At 38.8% G+C, this 17,742-nt stretch overlaps 1 protein-coding gene across 2 annotated transcripts in view; it reads right to left on the bottom strand.

Annotated features, from left to right (window-relative positions):
- The window catches only part of LOC130930996 (kelch domain-containing protein 1-like), a 30,801-nt gene extending 15,064 nt beyond the window's left edge, over nt 1-15,737 (bottom strand). The window contains exons 1-4 of one of the 2 annotated variants that reach the window (XM_057859408.1): nt 15,396-15,737; nt 15,018-15,138; nt 11,487-11,557; nt 11,273-11,390 (exon numbers count right to left, since the gene is read on the bottom strand). In XM_057859408.1, the coding sequence (XP_057715391.1) occupies nt 11,273-11,390; nt 11,487-11,557; nt 15,018-15,125 (297 nt within the window). In that variant the 5' untranslated portion in view covers nt 15,126-15,138; nt 15,396-15,737. Of the gene's footprint in view, nt 1-11,272; nt 11,391-11,486; nt 11,558-15,017; nt 15,139-15,395 lie in introns of those variants that run through there. The other variant, XM_057859409.1, reaches the window with a different exon arrangement.
- Nucleotides 15,738-17,742: the final 2,005 nt, after the last annotated feature.

The raw sequence follows: 17,742 nt of genomic DNA on the forward strand, positions 1-17,742 counted from the left end.
TGTACTGTGTGTACTCTTTGCAAAGCTGAGCTCGCATACCACGGTAGCACGTCAGCTATGAACGAACACTTGAAGCGCCGTCACCCAAGTGTAATTTTCCAAGACAACAAGCAACAACAAGCTAGCAGATTGTAAGTCCATACAACTTTCTAACGATTTTTTAAAATGGAAGTTACCTTTATGTGCGTCGTATCAACGTGCATTTTTATTTAATAAAATAATTAATGTATATGTAACATAGTTTAAAAAAGAGTTTTATAAAATCCAGTTAAATTGAGAAATGCGTCATCTTGTGGTGCAACCGCGTAATTGCAGGTGCACTTGCTGCAAGTGGTTGTGGGAATGTATCCACTTCAGTCGTCGTGGATTCGTTCTCAAGGTAACATGTGCTGAAGTCTGTGGGCAAAGTTTTCATGATTTAATTGAGAAATAAGAAAATTCAAGTGGCTGGCTTCGTTTAGTTAGCGTATGTGAGTCTCTAGGTGGTATCAGTGTTCATTGTTTTTTTGTGTATATTGCACCGTTTTATCCACTACATGAGCGAAGCCATTCACAAGTATTGACTTGCTAAATGCTAACGCAATGCTATTTTTCTAGATTCTGTTGCCCACGTGACGTTGCCTTTTTCTTTTTCCCCTTGCTGCAAATGCATAGGTAGGTTGCAGAAGTTTGTGAAAACATTATTTTGTATTCAATTTGCAATTGCTTAGTGTAATATGGGAAAAAAAAAAAATGTTGCTCTATTTGTTGGAAACTACAGTGTATTTTTGTTTATTATAAAAGAAATGTACCACTATACGATCACAGTATTGGAAGTGAGTCGTCGTGGATTCGTTCTCAAGATTCTGTTGCCCACGTGACGTTGCCTTTTTCTTTTTCCCCTTGCTGCAAATGCATAGAAATTGTCAACAATAAAAAAAGCTGTCAACACAAGCCACAAAGTCTCCTCGGTTCCTTCGTGAAGGCATCCCAGAAGACAGCGTTACATTGGTGCCGTGACCTGTTCATGACTACGCCGGACCGGGTGGATGTCTCCATAGCGTCGAGGAGCTGCTGATATTCTTCTGTGACGGCGACAGTTTGGGCCTTTAATTGCTTGCTACTCTGCCTTTGATTGTTTTCTTTTTCAAATATTGTGTGGGATTTATTTGCACAATGAGTTTTGACAAATTTGGGACCTTTACTATGACACCAGTTGGTCGGGGTAGAGGTTTGCACAGTACACCGGTCTCATTTTCAATGAGTGTGCATGGTAACGATGTATGTGATAATGAAAACATTCAAAGTCATGTGGGCAGTGATGATGTAGTAGTACCTGGTAGCCCCCTTGTGGATGATCATCGCTCACCTCATATTGCTGACACATCCGTCCCAGTGTCAGCTGCTGGTAATGCTGAATTGGTTAGTCAGATGAGCTCAATTATTCAACAGTTGGGGCGACAGATAGCTGATAGCATTTTGTCACAAATTAGTGCGTCAACCCCGGCAGCTGCTGTTCCTTCCAAGCAGGAAGTCATGCACGAGAAGAAAGGCAATTCTCCCAGCCACACCCTGGACTTGTCCCACGTCCAGCTGGTCACTCAGAGAGCTGTCAAAGACCCACCTGTTTTTCGAGGAGAAGATTCGGACACTTTGTCAATTGATGATTGGGAGGAAGGAATGAGGGACTATGTCCGTAAAAGTAATGTTCAAATTGAAGACCAAGCTGAGGAGATTCTTATGCATCTGAGAGGCAGAGCGAAAGATGTGGTCAGGTTTGGAATCAGGAATGGAGAAGTTGATGTCCAGAATAACCCTGAGGCAATTTATGGACTTTTGCGCAAACATTTTAGTTCAAGCCGTTATTCATCTGTGCCGCTTGCTGATTTCTATTCTACGTTTCCCTATGTTCAGGAGGATGCATATGAGTATTGGCTCCGGCTCAACAGGGCTGCTGATGTTGCTGCAAGCTGCCTCAAAGATCAAGGAAAGACCTTTAACAACCCGTCTGTAGAAGTGGCACGCATGTTCATCAGGCATTGTCCAAATAGAGATTTAGCTTTAACGTTTAGGTCCAAGACAATTGACAAATGGTCATCTCGCGAGGTTCAAGAGGTGCTGGATGAGTACCATCTTGAAAAAGGGAACAAGTCTTCCACGGGCCAAGCCGGCAGAGTCAATGTAAATAAGGTGGAGGTTGCCCTGAATAACAGTGATGTTTCTAGTGCCCCTGAGCAGCCAGCTGCTGTGAGCCAAGACACTGCTACTCTTGAAAGGCTGATAGGGATGTTAGAAAAGGTGTTGCTCAAGAATTCAGGTTACACTCAAGCTAGACGTAACCCACGTAACAACGCCCCTTCAAGAATTCAGGGTTTGAATGACACACCATGTTCCATTTGTAACGACAGCTCTCACTCTGCCTTCATACATTGTCGTGAAAATAACCTGTGTTTCCTTTGCCATGCCCCTGGCCACTCCAGTCGTTTCTGCTCAGTCGGAATGCGCCGACCTTCAGCTGGCCAGCAGGGAAACTAAATGGTCTGCGTGCAGGGGAGGACAGCGTGGATCAAGTGAGTCACCCTCCCAACATGGATTTAACAAATGATGATTGTGAAACTTTGTATAATTCGTTCAGCAATATGGTGCCATCGGAGAAGACACTCATAGTGCAAAACCTGCAAAAGCTCTCAAAGACTGATAGCTTGTTCTACACAGACGTTACTGTTGGTGGCGAATATGTTTTCAAAGCATTGGTGGACAGTGGCTCTATGGCATGCACTATAAGTGAAAAAGTTGATGAAAGACTTTCTAATTCAAACATCCCCATTGAGAGAAAATCAGCCAAAGACTTTGTTATTGTTGGCTGCGGTGGTCAATTTGTCACTCCTTCCGCCACGTATGATCTCGCCGCGTCAATTTATGGCCACAAAGTGATAATGCCGGTTTTAGTCCTGCCTGGTCAGGTTGATGAAATGATCCTTGGCAGTAATGCCATCAAATGGCTTATCTCCAGTATGAAAATGACTGTTGGGGATCAATGCAGCTCATTGCAAGCGAATGGTAGTGGGTCCGATGAGTTTCCCCAGCTAGCCTCTCTGCTATTCCAATCACATGAGAACTCCTTTCCATACATGATTGGCACGGCTAAGCTCAAAAGGAGTGTCTCATTGCAACCACTTTCTGAACATTTGGTGTGGGCAAAACTGCCCAAATTTGATGTTACAGCTGTGGGCTGTCCAGTCGTTATTGAGCCCACACGCTGCAAACCCAGACCTGCTCAAATACTGGTGGGTAGAGTTGTGACACCTTTATGGGGTGATGGCTGCGTCCCTGTCAAGATAATGAACCCAACTGAAAAGACACTCACCTTGAGAAGAAATTCCAAAGTTGCTGATGTGTGTTCCTGTCTCAATGTGCAGGGCTTGCCTGTTCCTGCTCAAGTCCAATCTAATACTCAGCACGCTTGGAACCAGCCACTTGCAGCAAGATCAGATGAGGAAATCAAACTCACCCTCAATGACATGGGCTTGCATGATTTAGATCTGTCATCTTGTGAAGTCTCCCAGGAGTGGAAGGATAAATTATTGCAAGTCATTGTGAAATATGAATCCATCTTTTCAAGACATAAAATGGACTGCGGTGAAGTGCCAGATTTTGTTCATAGGATCCATTTGGTGGATGACAAGCCCTTCAGATTTCCTTACAGACGCATCCCACCCTGCCACTATGACAAGCTTCGAACTGCTCTGAACGAGATGGAAGAGTTGGGGATTATTCGCAAATCCCAAAGTGAATATTCATCTCCTCTTGTTTTAGTTGTCAAGCCGAATGGTGATCTTCGTATTTGCAATGACTTCAGGTGGCTGAATGCTAGGACAGTGAAGGACGCTCATCCTTTGCCACATCAAACAGACGCTCTTGCTGCACTGGGAGGCAATGTGTTTTTCTCAACGATGGATTTGACCTCTGGTTTCTACAATATCAGACTCCATGAAGATGACAAAAAGTTCACAGCGTTTTCTTCTCCATTTGGTCTCCATGAATATAACAGAATGCCCCAGGGTCTGACGAATAGTCCAGCCACTTTTATGCGCATGATGATGTCCATCTTTGGAGATGAGAATTTCACAAGCCTGTTATGTTATTTGGATGATCTTATGGTATTTGCTCCATCCGAACAACTTGCTCTCGAACGCCTCCAATTGGTTTTTTCACGCCTTGCCTCCAATAACCTGAAACTTTCGCCCAAGAAATGCCACTTTCTTTGCCGCTCAGTCAAGTTCTTGGGTCATGTCATTTGTGAAGAAGGTGTGAAGACAGATCCTAGTAAAGTGCAAGCTATTAATGATGTTCAGGAAAGTGATTTGATGGATTCTGATGGAAGAACACCGTCTGCTAGGAAAATTAGATCATTCTTGGGCATGGTCCTCTATTACCATCACTTCATCGAGGCATGTTCAGCTAAGGCTAAACCACTTTTCAACCTTGTGGCTGAACCACCTGACCCGTCGAAGAGGGGAAGAGGCCGCAAACCGAAATTCAAGAAAGGCTATGTGAAACTGTCCCCTGCAGATTGGACTGAACAGTGCAAAGAATCTTTGAAGACTCTGAAGCAGGAACTGGTACAAAGTGTCACCCTGGCTCATCCAGATTTTGATGCACCTTTCATTCTCGCTGTTGATGCCTCCTTCGATGGATTAGGAGCTGTTCTCTCACAACTGCCTCCTAATGGACAGTTTGCTAGACCGGTGGCATTTGCAAGCAAGACGCTATCTCATGCCCAGCTGAACTATCCTGCACATCGTCTTGAGTTTCTCGCTCTCAAGTGGGCTGTCTGTGACAAGTTTAGCCATTGGCTCAAGGGGCGGTCTTTCACAGTTTGGACGGACAATAATCCGCTAACGTACATCCTCACCAAACCTAAGCTTGATGCATGTGAACAGAGGTGGGTTTCAAAGCTTGCCGCGTACAGCTTTGACCTGAACTATGTCCCTGGCACTAAAAATGTGGTTGCTGACGCATTGAGTAGAGAACCATTTGTCCAGTCATGCATTGCCCACCGTCTTGTAACTGAGCCTTATGCGTCTCTGCTCAACCAAGTGAATGGAATGGTGGATAGGAGTGTACAGGATGCGTTTCGGTGCACAACAAATTGCCTTATGGTTGTTGACCAAGCCAGTGCAGAAACACTTGCCCCTCCATCCTCACCTCAAGGGAACGTTCCCGCCTCGGATGTCTCTGCTGTGTTGGATGCACACATCTCAGGTGGTGTCAGCCAAGTGAGTGCCACAGGTCCTGCCATTCCCCAGCTTGTCAATAATGATCAGCTCACTTCTTTGCCTAAAAGTGAGTTGGCTAATTCACAAGAGCAAGATGGTGTCTTGAGCAGAGTCTTCTTCTACATCCATCGTCACAAGAGGCCCACAAAACATGAACGAACTGCAGAACCACGTGGTGTGATGAAACTTCTGAGACTTTGGTCCAAACTCTCGATCCGCGAAGGTCTGCTTTACAAAGTCAAGAAAGACCGACACCTCAATAAGACCATTCACCAGTTCGTTGTTCCTGATTCCCTCAAATCCCAGGTTCTTCAGGGCATCCACGACTCAGCTGGGCATCAAGGACAAGCTCGCACTCTCTCACTTGCAAGGCAAAGATTCTTTTGGACAGGGATGGAGCATGACATTGTGAACCATGTGAGAAATTGCTTACGATGTGTGGTCGGTAAGACCCCTGAGCCCAACGACCGTGCACCCCTGGAAAGTATCTGCACCACCGAGCCTATGGAATTGGTGTGCGTTGACTTTTGGACTGCAGAACAAACTGACAAGAAGTGTGTGGATGTCTTAGTGGTTACCGATCATTTTTCCAAGATGGCACATGCTTTTCCATGCAAGAACCAGTCTGCCAAGCAGGTAGCCCGTCGTCTCTGGGATGACTTTTTCTGCATCTACGGCTTCCCTAAACGCATCCACTCGGACCAAGGGGCAAATTTTGAGAGTCGCCTCATGAAAGAGCTCTTGGAGATGGCGGGCATTCATAAGTCACACACTACCCCGTACCATCCGATGGGTAATGGGGTTGTTGAGAGGTACAATAGAACTCTTGGCAGCATGATAAGGACTCTTCCCTCTCATTCCAAGTCCAGGTGGCCTCAAATGCTTCGCATGCTGACGTTCTGTTACAACTGCACCGAGCATGAGACAACTGGTTTTGCACCTTTTTTTCTCATGTTTGGGAGAATTCCTCGTCTACCCGTTGATGTCATGTTCCAGCATGTACTCCCCTTGGATGGTGTTGTCAGTCATCGGGAGTTTGTATCTCGATTGAAGCACGACCTGTCCGTAGCAGCACGCATTGCCCAGCAGAACAGTCGAACTGAACAAGCGCGTCAAGCGAAACTGTATGACCGCAACGTGAAAGGATCTTCACTCACTGTTGGTGACAGAGTCTTGCTTGCCAACCGTGGAGAAAAGGGAAAGAGGAAGATCGCGGACAAATGGGATTCTGCTGTCTACGAGGTGACTTCTGTGAGACCTGGCATTAATGTATATCATATCAAAGACCCTGTCTCATCAAAAGTGAAAGTTGTCCATAGAAACCTCCTTCTTCCAGTGAACTTTCTCCCTTTGAAAGATGACAACTTGGGGTCTGACTGCTCCTCAGTGGCTGGTAGCGTTCAAGGTGATCTGGAGGTCTCGGATGACATGCAAGACAGTGTGACAAATACTCCCTATTGGCTCCAACAGATGGATGAGACAAGTGATGGATCAGCTGTGGATAGCTCTCCAGTCAGTCCTCGAGTTGTGTCAATGGACCCATTAGTCTCTGATGCTGCTCTGACTGAAGTCCCCTGTGCCGATGCTTTGCCAACACAGTCTGTGCAGCTGCCGGTACCACCGGTTGACACACTAATTGTCCATTCATTCGCCCCAGCTGACATGGTTCAACGTTCCTCAGACTGTGTCACTGATACACAGGTAGATATTGCCACACAGGGTCAAGTGATTAGTTCCCAACCACCTAAAGTTTTCACTAAATTGGGTCGGGAGGTAAAGCCCCCTGCTAGACTAATTTGTGAAATGAATAGGCAGGTTGTAGATGACCCTGCATTTACTGTGAGATCTTTGATTTCTCTAGTGGGGTCAATGTTTTCTGTTTAGGTTATATATTTGGTTTGTTTTGAAGGTGCATACATTTCATGTGTGTTACCTGAGATATGCTAAAGGTACTAATCGAGCAATGTTTGCATTATTCGAGCTACACTTACATTTTAAGAGATGTACATGGCATCTTTTATGTCTGTTTTTTTAAGGGGATTGGCCTGCCTCTTATTGAAATTATTCCTATTTGGGAAGGTTATTTAACTGACCAGTAACTTAGTGCTCGTGTTGCTGCATTGCTTGTAATTTGCGTTTTCTTCTGTGTTGCCCCAATTTAACAGGATTTTAGGGGGGTGTATGTAACATAGTTTAAAAAAGAGTTTTATAAAATCCAGTTAAATTGAGAAATGCGTCATCTTGTGGTGCAACCGCGTAATTGCAGGTGCACTTGCTGCAAGTGGTTGTGGGAATGTATCCACTTCAGTCGTCGTGGATTCGTTCTCAAGGTAACATGTGCTGAAGTCTGTGGGCAAAGTTTTCATGATTTAATTGAGAAATAAGAAAATTCAAGTGGCTGGCTTCGTTTAGTTAGCGTATGTGAGTCTCTAGGTGGTATCAGTGTTCATTGTTTTTTTGTGTATATTGCACCGTTTTATCCACTACATGAGCGAAGCCATTCACAAGTATTGACTTGCTAAATGCTAACGCAATGCTATTTTTCTAGATTCTGTTGCCCACGTGACGTTGCCTTTTTCTTTTTCCCCTTGCTGCAAATGCATAGGTAGGTTGCAGAAGTTTGTGAAAACATTATTTTGTATTCAATTTGCAATTGCTTAGTGTAATATGGGAAAAAAAAAAAATGTTGCTCTATTTGTTGGAAACTACAGTGTATTTTTGTTTATTATAAAAGAAATGTACCACTATACGATCACAGTATTGGAAGTGAGTCGTCGTGGATTCGTTCTCAAGATTCTGTTGCCCACGTGACGTTGCCTTTTTCTTTTTCCCCTTGCTGCAAATGCATAGAAATTGTCAACAATAAAAAAAGCTGTCAACACAAGCCACAAAGTCTCCTCGGTTCCTTCGTGAAGGCATCCCAGAAGACAGCGTTACATATATATAATTATATATATATATTTTTTTTATTATTATTAAATTTATTAGGACCATGGAAGCTCCCACTTGGGGAAAATATATACATACATCCTGTATATACATAATATAATGAAAATATATATGGAAACAGCACTGGCCTGCTTACTGTAATCCATGACTGCACTAATGTTAGTCACTTTATATTATAAAGTATCATTGTGTATATACATATTGTAGTATACTATAAAATTAATACTATATATTTAATTTTTGTTACTGTGAGTATGTGTGCCTCTCATTCAAAATAGTTGTAATATTTCAGTGTTCCCTCTACTTTATCTATTTTCAGGTTAAAACAAACAAAAGTTGAACAGTTTTTCCCCTCCCCCAAAAATGCGGAATGCACACCAGAAAAAGCATCTGAACTCACACAAAGTATTCTGAAAATGGTTGTCCGGGACATTGGAATTCATTTTAACATTTAGAACAATATAGACAATGACATACCACAAAAAGAGTAAGAATTGTTTTGACTCCTGTTAAAGAGGTGAAGTCTCAGTGTTTCCGTTTACATTTTTTTTTTTGCACTAGTTAATGCTAACATCATTTGACCTCATTGTTTGTGGTTTATTATTGATTTATTATTATTATTATTTATTATATTGATTTATGTTATTTATTTATACATTAATAAAGAATGTAGGTGGTCCAAAATGTTTTTGTGAATTAATAAGCCTCAACAAAAATTAAAATATTAAAGTAGTAAAAAAAAAAAAAAAAAAATTATTAGATTAGTCGACTAATCGTAAAAATAGTCGGCTGACTAATCGGGAGGAAATTAGTCGTTTGGGACAGCCCTACTTCACACGCCAAAGAAGTTTTTCCAAGATATTTTGTAGACTGATGAAACAAAAGTTGAATTGTTTGGGAGTAACACACAACGTCATGTGAGGAGGAAAAATGGAACAGCTCACCAACATCAACACCTCATCCCCACCGTGAAGCATGGTGGAGAGGGCATCATGATTTGGGGCTGTTTTGCTACCTCAGGGCCTTCACAACTTGCTATAATTAATAATGAAAGAATGAATTCAAAAGTTTATCAGGATGTTTTGCAGGAAAACCTAAGCCCGTCTGTCAGACAGTTGAAGCTAAAAAGAGGATGGATGCTGCAACAAGACAATGATCCAAAACACAAAAGTAAATCAACTTCTGAATGGTTTCAGAAGAACAAAATACATGTTCTGGAGTGGCCAAGTCAAAGTCGAGACTTGAACCCCATTGAGATGCTTTGGCATGACCTAAAGACAGCGATTCATGCCAGACATCCCAGGAATCTGACTGAACTACAGCAGTTTTGTATAGAAGAATGGGCCAAGATTAGTCCTGATCGATGTGCCAGACTGATCTGCAGCTACAGGAAGCGTCTGGTTGAAGTTATTGCTGCCAAAGGGGGAGGGGGGGGCACAAAATATTAAATGTGATGATTCACTTACTTATTTTTCCCCCTTCTGTCATTGTTTGCATACTATACTCATTAAAATATGAAAACCTATAAATGTTTGGGTGGTTTTCGTTGACGCAGACGTTTTTTATCATCTGTGTGATTTTGACAAAGATCAGATCACATTTGATGGTGATCTTATGCAGAAATGTGAGAAATTCCGAAAGGTTCGGATACTTTTTCATACCACTGTACAGTACACAAATTGATATGCTACGAACAAATAGGGTGTGGTGACTTAGCAAGGAAAAAAGGACCATGAGTATATGTATGTACAGTGACAAGCAGAAGTATTCGCACCCCTTGTGATTTTACAAGTTCACTCTTTGTGCTTATAGTGGAGGATACAAAGTCCACAAACTCTTGATCCAATACCAGATATTTTTTAAAATATAAAATTATGACAGCAAGATAATTTAAAAAATGTTTCCACTATTAATTACCATAGCCATATTTGCTTTGGATTTAAACATTAAACATGAGCATGTAGACTAGGGGTCCCCAAACCACATTTGGTCCGGCCCCCTGAACAAAAAAAAAGTTTTTTTTTTTTTTTCAAATAGTGTTATTTATTTCCTGGCTTTTCTCTGTGAAGAACCCAGAAAGGGTTATTTGGTTATTATCTATTTAATTAATAGTGTTATTATATTATTTATATTATATTATATTATATTATATTATATTATATTATATTATTATTTTTATTTGATTTACTTTTGTTCCGTGAAGAATTCAGAAAGGGTTATTTGATTGTGGCTTTCTGAAAAACAATAAATTTTTACTAGGGCTGTCAAAATTATCGAATTAACGGGCGGTAATTAATTTTTTTAATTGATCACTTTAAAATATTTGACGCAATTAACGCGCATGCCCGGCTCAAACAGATTAAAATGACAGCACAATGCAATGTCAACTTGCTACTTGTGTTTTTTAGAGTTTTGTCGCTCTCTGCTGGCACTTGGGTGCGACTGATTTTATGGGCTTAAGCACCCATGAGCATTGTGTAAATATTGACATCAACAATGGCGGGCTACTAGTTTATTTTTTGATTGAAAATTTTACAAATTTTAGTAAAACAAAAACCTTAAGAGGGGTTTTAATATAAAATTTCTATAACTTGTACGAACATTTATCTTTTAAGAACTACAAGTCTTTCTATCCATGGATCGCTTTATCAGAATGTTAAAGCCATCTTGTTGATTTGTTGTTATTATAAACAAATACAGTACTTATGTACCATATGTTGCATGTATATATCCATCTTGTGTTTTATCTTTCCATTCCAACAATAATTTACAGAAAAATATGGTATATTTTAGCGATGGTTTGAATTGCGATTAATTACAATTAATTAATTTTTAAGCTGTAATTAACTCGATTAAAAATTTTAATCGTTTGACAGCCCTATTTTTTACATTTAGGCACTCCTGCAATCGTCACACTTTTTCTGTTACAAACTGACCCCGGCCCTCCATTAGAGAAGGGAAAAGTTATGTGGCCCACACAGGAAAAAGTTTGGGGACCCCTGATGTAGACTTTTTATATCCATTGTAACGTCAAAGTGAAATCAACTTTGTATTAAAAATCTCACCTCGTTAGTCTGACCATTATCATTACATCCACCAAATATGTACATGTGATTGTTTAGGTGACAGCCGCAGGTGCCTGACATTAAAGGAGGGATGTCCCCTGTCATGTGGAACACCTGCCTTAAAGAAAGTTAAAAAATATATATATATGGATGAGGAACACACTTGTTTTCACATGATTTAGGATTTCAATCAAAAATTATGTAATATTCTTACCAGATGCCTTGTCCAAGGTCATACACCCAGAATTCATCATTGGGTAGGAACACTTCTTCATCAGCTACAGACTAGAGAGAACAGGTACCATGATTTAGTGACGTAGTTCGTGTAATATAAAAGGACAGAAAATGCTACTAAAGCTAAACTATTTTAGAGTGTTTCACTTGCCTCAATTTAAAGTGTTTATTATTATTTTAACCAAATATATCAGCTCAGTTCTTTTAAGAACACGCCTTACATGTTTGTGTTAAAATACCCTAATTATCGAGAAATACAGCACACTTCTGCCCTGTTTATCCTGTTTGACAAGGCTCATTTTCATATTTTCTGTAAAGAATTAAGTCTACAAGTCATCTACAAGTATATTATTTCTGTTACAGTATGTGCAATTTTGTGGAGTACAACAAAAGCAAATCCCTTTTTTTCCAGAGGGGTTAAAATTTCAAATTGTTTGCCTGATGATCAAATGGCTGCACAGAGCTGCTTTTAGTCCTCCTATAAAGATGAAGAAAGTCACAACAATATGTATAAGGCGGAAAACACAGACAAGGCTGAAAAAGCAGTTTCTGCTCTTGCACCCCTCTTTAAAATAAACTGTTGTATTTTAAGCCAAAAGAACTGTTGTGTTTGATAGAACTATCTGTCTATATGCTGCCGTAGCAGATTCATGGCGCATTAAACCCCCAAACTATTTTTAATTTTTCCGTTTTACCCTGGAAATCCCCGTTTACAGACATCGCGCAACCGCTTTTGTTTCAACCTAGCCATAAAAAGAAGGTAAGTAATCGTATTTATTATTCAAAATGTCATTTTTAGCTAAGAATCATGAATCAATGCCTAATATTTAGTTTAAAAAAAAAAAACTACTTTAAAAAAATTATTCACTCGTATTCACTCGCATATTTTAAACTTTTAAACAAATTACGTCACAATGAAAAAAATGGCGTCTGTAAAAAAGTCACAGATATCTACCTCATAACTATCGCTTAATTGTATTTTTTTTTTTTGTTACTGTCGCATTTCCCCCAATATTTAAGATGATAAATAATCGATCCAAACAAAGAAGAAAAAAAAAAAAAAACGTTTAAAAGGGTAAATATATGAAAAAGAAAATCTCAACTACTCCTTGATGTCAGCAATTTCTGCATTGTGACCATATGACCATGTTTCACCCATAAAATCGCAAAAAAAATCCAGCTGTGGCCATTCACAACTGTGTCTTGACACTCAGTGATACATGCTACATGGAGTTTTTGGATCGAAACAAGGTAAGTACGTGATAATATCTCGTTAAAGTCATGGCGTCTTTCATGCTTTTGCCTCTAGATAGGGTTTCACTGTTTATTTATTTATTTTCTTTTAAATGCCTTCCTGTTCAAAATTTTTCTTCCCCCAGAAAATTGAGATTTGAAGCTTTCCAATGATGTATAACAAATGCATATAGGACAACTTTGAAATTTGGCCAAATTGGGGGTCTCAGAGCGGAACTTCAAGTAACCTGAGTGTTTTACGCCATAAACCACTCACTGATAGTTCAGAACATTTAGCTTTTAAGTGAAATTTCAGGATAAACAAAACATTTTCAAGATCACTCAATTTGACCTTCTCTGAACTTATGAATGCACGTGTCCAACTGTTATCTATTTAGCATTTTTTGCACAAGTTGCTATATTCTAATAATGAGTTTAACAACTCATTGATTTGTGAATGAGTTTGACCTATGAATTGCACAGTATATTTCCAAAAACATCCACTTCCCTACCTTTTTATGACTCTTCCAGTCAAATTCAAGTCCCTTTCAGTCATACGATGAAGTCAGGTCACACGCTATGTATTACCACAATTTGCCATCTCAGCTAACATGAATATTAGCCGGAACTTTACCAGCTCACAACTTAGTCACAAGTCCGGTACATTTCCAACTCACGCCATGTTTGAATGACCCTAAATGTTTGAATCACCCTAAAACGAAATAACATTTGACAAGCTGCAAATGAAGGAATTAGTGCTGCAACGATTAATCGATTAACTCGAGTAATTTGATTGAAAAAATGACTCGAATTAAATTTTGCTGCTTCGAGTACTAGTTTAATCAAAGTGGCGTTGTAATGTATTGTTTGTTTTGAAAGTGTTTGTATTTAGTTTTATTGATTTGGGTGGATACTCTTCCCTCTAGTGGTAACAGTGAATATGACATAACTCATTTCACATGGCTGAATCCAGCTGTTCCATGTTAAGACCATCATAAACTAATTTTTTGTTTGCGCAATTGTTTTTTTTAATACATTCGTAATTTAGTTTATAAGTATATTTAGCTGCTTTTGAGCGGGAATATGTGTTTGAACCCTTTGTTAAGAGCATTGTAAAAAAAAGTTAACTTTATATGGCAAAATTGATTTTGCCATGTGGAGTTTTTTTTGCCATGTGGCATAATGAATTTTGGCATGGGGCATTTTTTTTTCTTTTTTTGCCATGTGGCATTTTTGGAGGGGTATGTGTCAAAATTGATTTTGCCATGAGTATTTTTTTTGCCATTTGGCAAAATGGATTTTGACATGTGGCATTTTTTAGGGGTATGTGGAGAAATTGATTTTGCGATGTAGATTTTTTTTGCCATGTGGCACAATAGATTTTGGCATGTGGCTTTTTTTTTTTTTTTTTTTGCAACGTTTTGCCACATACCCAAAAAAAAAAAGTCTTGCCACATACCCCAAAAAAAAAAGTCACATACCAAAATCAATTTTGCCACATGGAAAAAAATGTCCCATCGCAAAATTAATTTTGTCACATACCAAAAAATGCAACATACCAAAAAAAAAAAAAAAATGCCAGATGCCAAAATACATTTTGCCACATGGCAAAATAAAATGCCACATGGAAAATTCCATTTTGCCACGTACCAAAAAAAAAATGCCACAAGCCAAAATTAATTTTGCCACATGGCAAAATCAATTTTGCAACATACAAAATACCACTTTTCGTTCTCGCGGTCTCTCCCTAAAATGGAATAGACGTCTATCCCCGTCAATGGCAGCTAATGTGGTAGTAAAATAAATTTTGCCACATACCAAAAAAAATGCCACATGCCAAAGTACATTTTGCCACATACCCCAAAAAAATGCCACATGGCAAATTCCATTTTGCCATGTACCAAAAAAAATGCCACATGCCAAAATTAATTTTGCCACATGGCAAAATCAATTTTGCAACGTACAAAATACCACTTTTCGTTCTAGCAGTCTCTCCCTTTTGTTTGTCAAAATGGATTAGACGTCTATCCCCGTCAATGGCAGCTAATGTGGTAGTACTTAAAAACAAATATAAATGACTCTTTTAAAACCCTGGTCTTTTACACCCAATTCCCGATCCTTTTAGATGACGTGATCGGATCGGGGACGTACTCAGTGCTTTCCTATGCAAACATTGAAACGTGCTTTTAATTATAAAACAAGGTGTGTAATGGATGTGCAGCGCTGTTACAGTAAAACAAAAAGAGACAGAGTGTATGGTAACGTGTGTACATGTTACCGCGTAGCCTCCCCACACGTAGAGCAGGTCGCCCTCCACCACAGCCGTGTGTCCGCTGCGTTCTCGGGCCACAATTTCCGAGCTGTTATCGAACAACGACGACTCCATGACGTCCAGAAGGCTAAATATGAATATAATGTAGACGTGTTGGTTAGCCAAAATATTCAACCCCAATAAAGTACAATTACACCAAAATTAAGAAACATACATCCATCTTGTCTTGGTCACTCAAGTTATTCTGTAGCTTACTATACGGATACATAAAGCTTTAAAGCTAACAACTTCGGAAAACAGCTGTTGACAACGAGATAACACAGTCTATACCAGTTTATAATGACATGAGTTAAACACAGCTAGTCAATAAACGTACGGCCTTACCGTTTATTGTCATGTTATTGAAATAGGAATATCTTGAAGACGTAACATGACATCGCCTGCTGTCCCTGACACATCAGACGCGTGCCTGTAAACAGCTTCAAAATACTACGTCATATCCTCTTTGTGTCCTTTCAAAGTAAGAGTTGCAAACCGGCGTGCTTCTTTTCAAAATTTAATCAAAATAATGTACAGGCGAAATACTGTAATATATGAGTTGAATGCGGCCTGAAAACTATTAATCGTACACAAAATTAATATTAAAATGAACATTAATGTATAAAAAATGAACATTCGTTCATTCATTGACAACCCTTCCATTTGAAATGGATTGGACGTCTAGCGCCGTCAATGGCAGCCAGAGTTAACAATTGTACATAAAGCACTGGAAGGAATACAAATGTAGTACTTAAAAATTATATTGATAAAGATAAATAATATCGATAATTGAATCGAAAAATACCATTTAAAAAATATAAAATATTTTTTTTAATAATAAAGAGATACAAAATAATAAAAAACAAAAGTAAAAACAAAATATATATATGTGTGTGTGTGTGTGCGTGTGTGTGCGTGCGTGCGTGCGTGCGTGCGTGTGTTTTTCAATAAATGAATATTAAAATGTGGAATGGAGTCATGAATTCCTTTTTTATATTAAAAATATTTTTTTAATTTTAATGTTTTCTGTTAATACATATTTTTGAAATTCTTTTTCTATCTTTTCTTCGATTTTACTGTTTTTATTTGATTTTTCAAATTTTTATTTTTTTATTTATTTTCTGTATTTCCTTCTATTCCTTCTCTATAATAGTTGTATTGAGTTCATTTTGTCAACACTTATAAATTAGTTTTAGGTGGTTTTAGGTTTTTTTCCAGAGAGTCAGGTAATTAAAACAACCTAAAACAATTGTCTGGGATAAAAACTCAACTAACCTTCTTCATAATGTTTTTTTTCTATTTTTTATTTTTATTTTTATTTTTATTATTAAATTTAAAAAAAAAATCTTTTTCTGTTATTCAATTTTTAAATGTCAATTCAGGCACCAAGTGGTTAATATAGGATGCAAGATTATTTATGCCTCGGCAAAAATTAATGATGAAATTAATGAAATAACACTATTTCAAAGTGAGGGGGAAAATATGTACACGTCTACACTTTGACATTTCAGTTAATGACAAGTCTGTCCACATTGGCTGCAGCAGATAAATGACACTGTCATTTGAAATCCCATTTACGCACTTATTTAATAATGAAAAAGTATATCTACAGCAAAAATAGATGGCCTCTCAATCTTCGGCGTGGGCATCTGCGCACGAAAAACAAATAGCACAGATTAATGTAATCCAAAACAGAGGGAGGGTTTATTTTGGGAGGTATCTGCTGCTTTAATCACACTTTGGCTTTTAAAGGAATACATAAAAGATTAACAAAATATGTATACATAGAACATGTATCATGTTCACCAAGTACAGTATGCATAGAGATTTTTGCAAGTACAGTAAATACAAACAGTACAGGTTTGAATGCATCCAAAGGCAAGCCGGTGCTAGTGTGCAGGATGTTTGCCAGTGATGATTGCACACCATGTAGGATAAGCTTGGAGCAAGTAGTTATCTTGCGCAACCAAACAAATCTCCCCCTAAAAAGGCATTATACCAAATAAACACTGCAGCTGTGTGATTTCATCCCTAACAATTTTATGTCACACACTAGAAAATGCCATTTATGGAGAAACTGTGTGGGGGTGCTTTGCTCTCATATTATTTTGGGGCATTTTCAGATTACTTCATTCTTAAATTATGGGGGGAATGCCTCCCAGTTGAAATGAATTGGATGCCCATCTTTGTTGGGTCATTGGGTCATTTTTCTCATTGAAAATGAATGAGGCCCTTGGAAATAAATGGAGATTTTGGTAGAACCATACATTTTTGGCAAAACCAGTGAACAATTTTGTGTGCCTTGATTTCCTGATTTTACTATATTGATGAGTGGACAGGGGGGGGGGGGGGGGGGGGGGAATGAATGTTATATCCAGTGGCGTTGGAAGTGGGGTGCTGAGGGTGCTGCAGTACTTCCTGGTGTTGGGGAGAGGAAAAGGTTTTGGTAGTTTTTTTTTTTTTTTTTTTTTAAATAAATCAACAAATAAAACATTGAAACAATAGCGGATTTAACTTTGGAGATTTAAAAATATATGTTGTTAAAGTTTGTTTTTTTTGTTGATTTAATAACATGGTCACCACCTGACACCTTGCTTGCTACCAGGTCACGCTGGATAAGGCAAAAATGAATTAGCAATTTTTTTTTTTTTTTTACAAAAACAACTAAATTTTCTATAATTCGAGAATGAAA

Source organism: Corythoichthys intestinalis, chromosome 15 (genome assembly GCF_030265065.1).
Source record: "Corythoichthys intestinalis isolate RoL2023-P3 chromosome 15, ASM3026506v1, whole genome shotgun sequence".
NCBI classification, from domain to species: Eukaryota; Metazoa; Chordata; class Actinopteri; order Syngnathiformes; family Syngnathidae; genus Corythoichthys; species Corythoichthys intestinalis.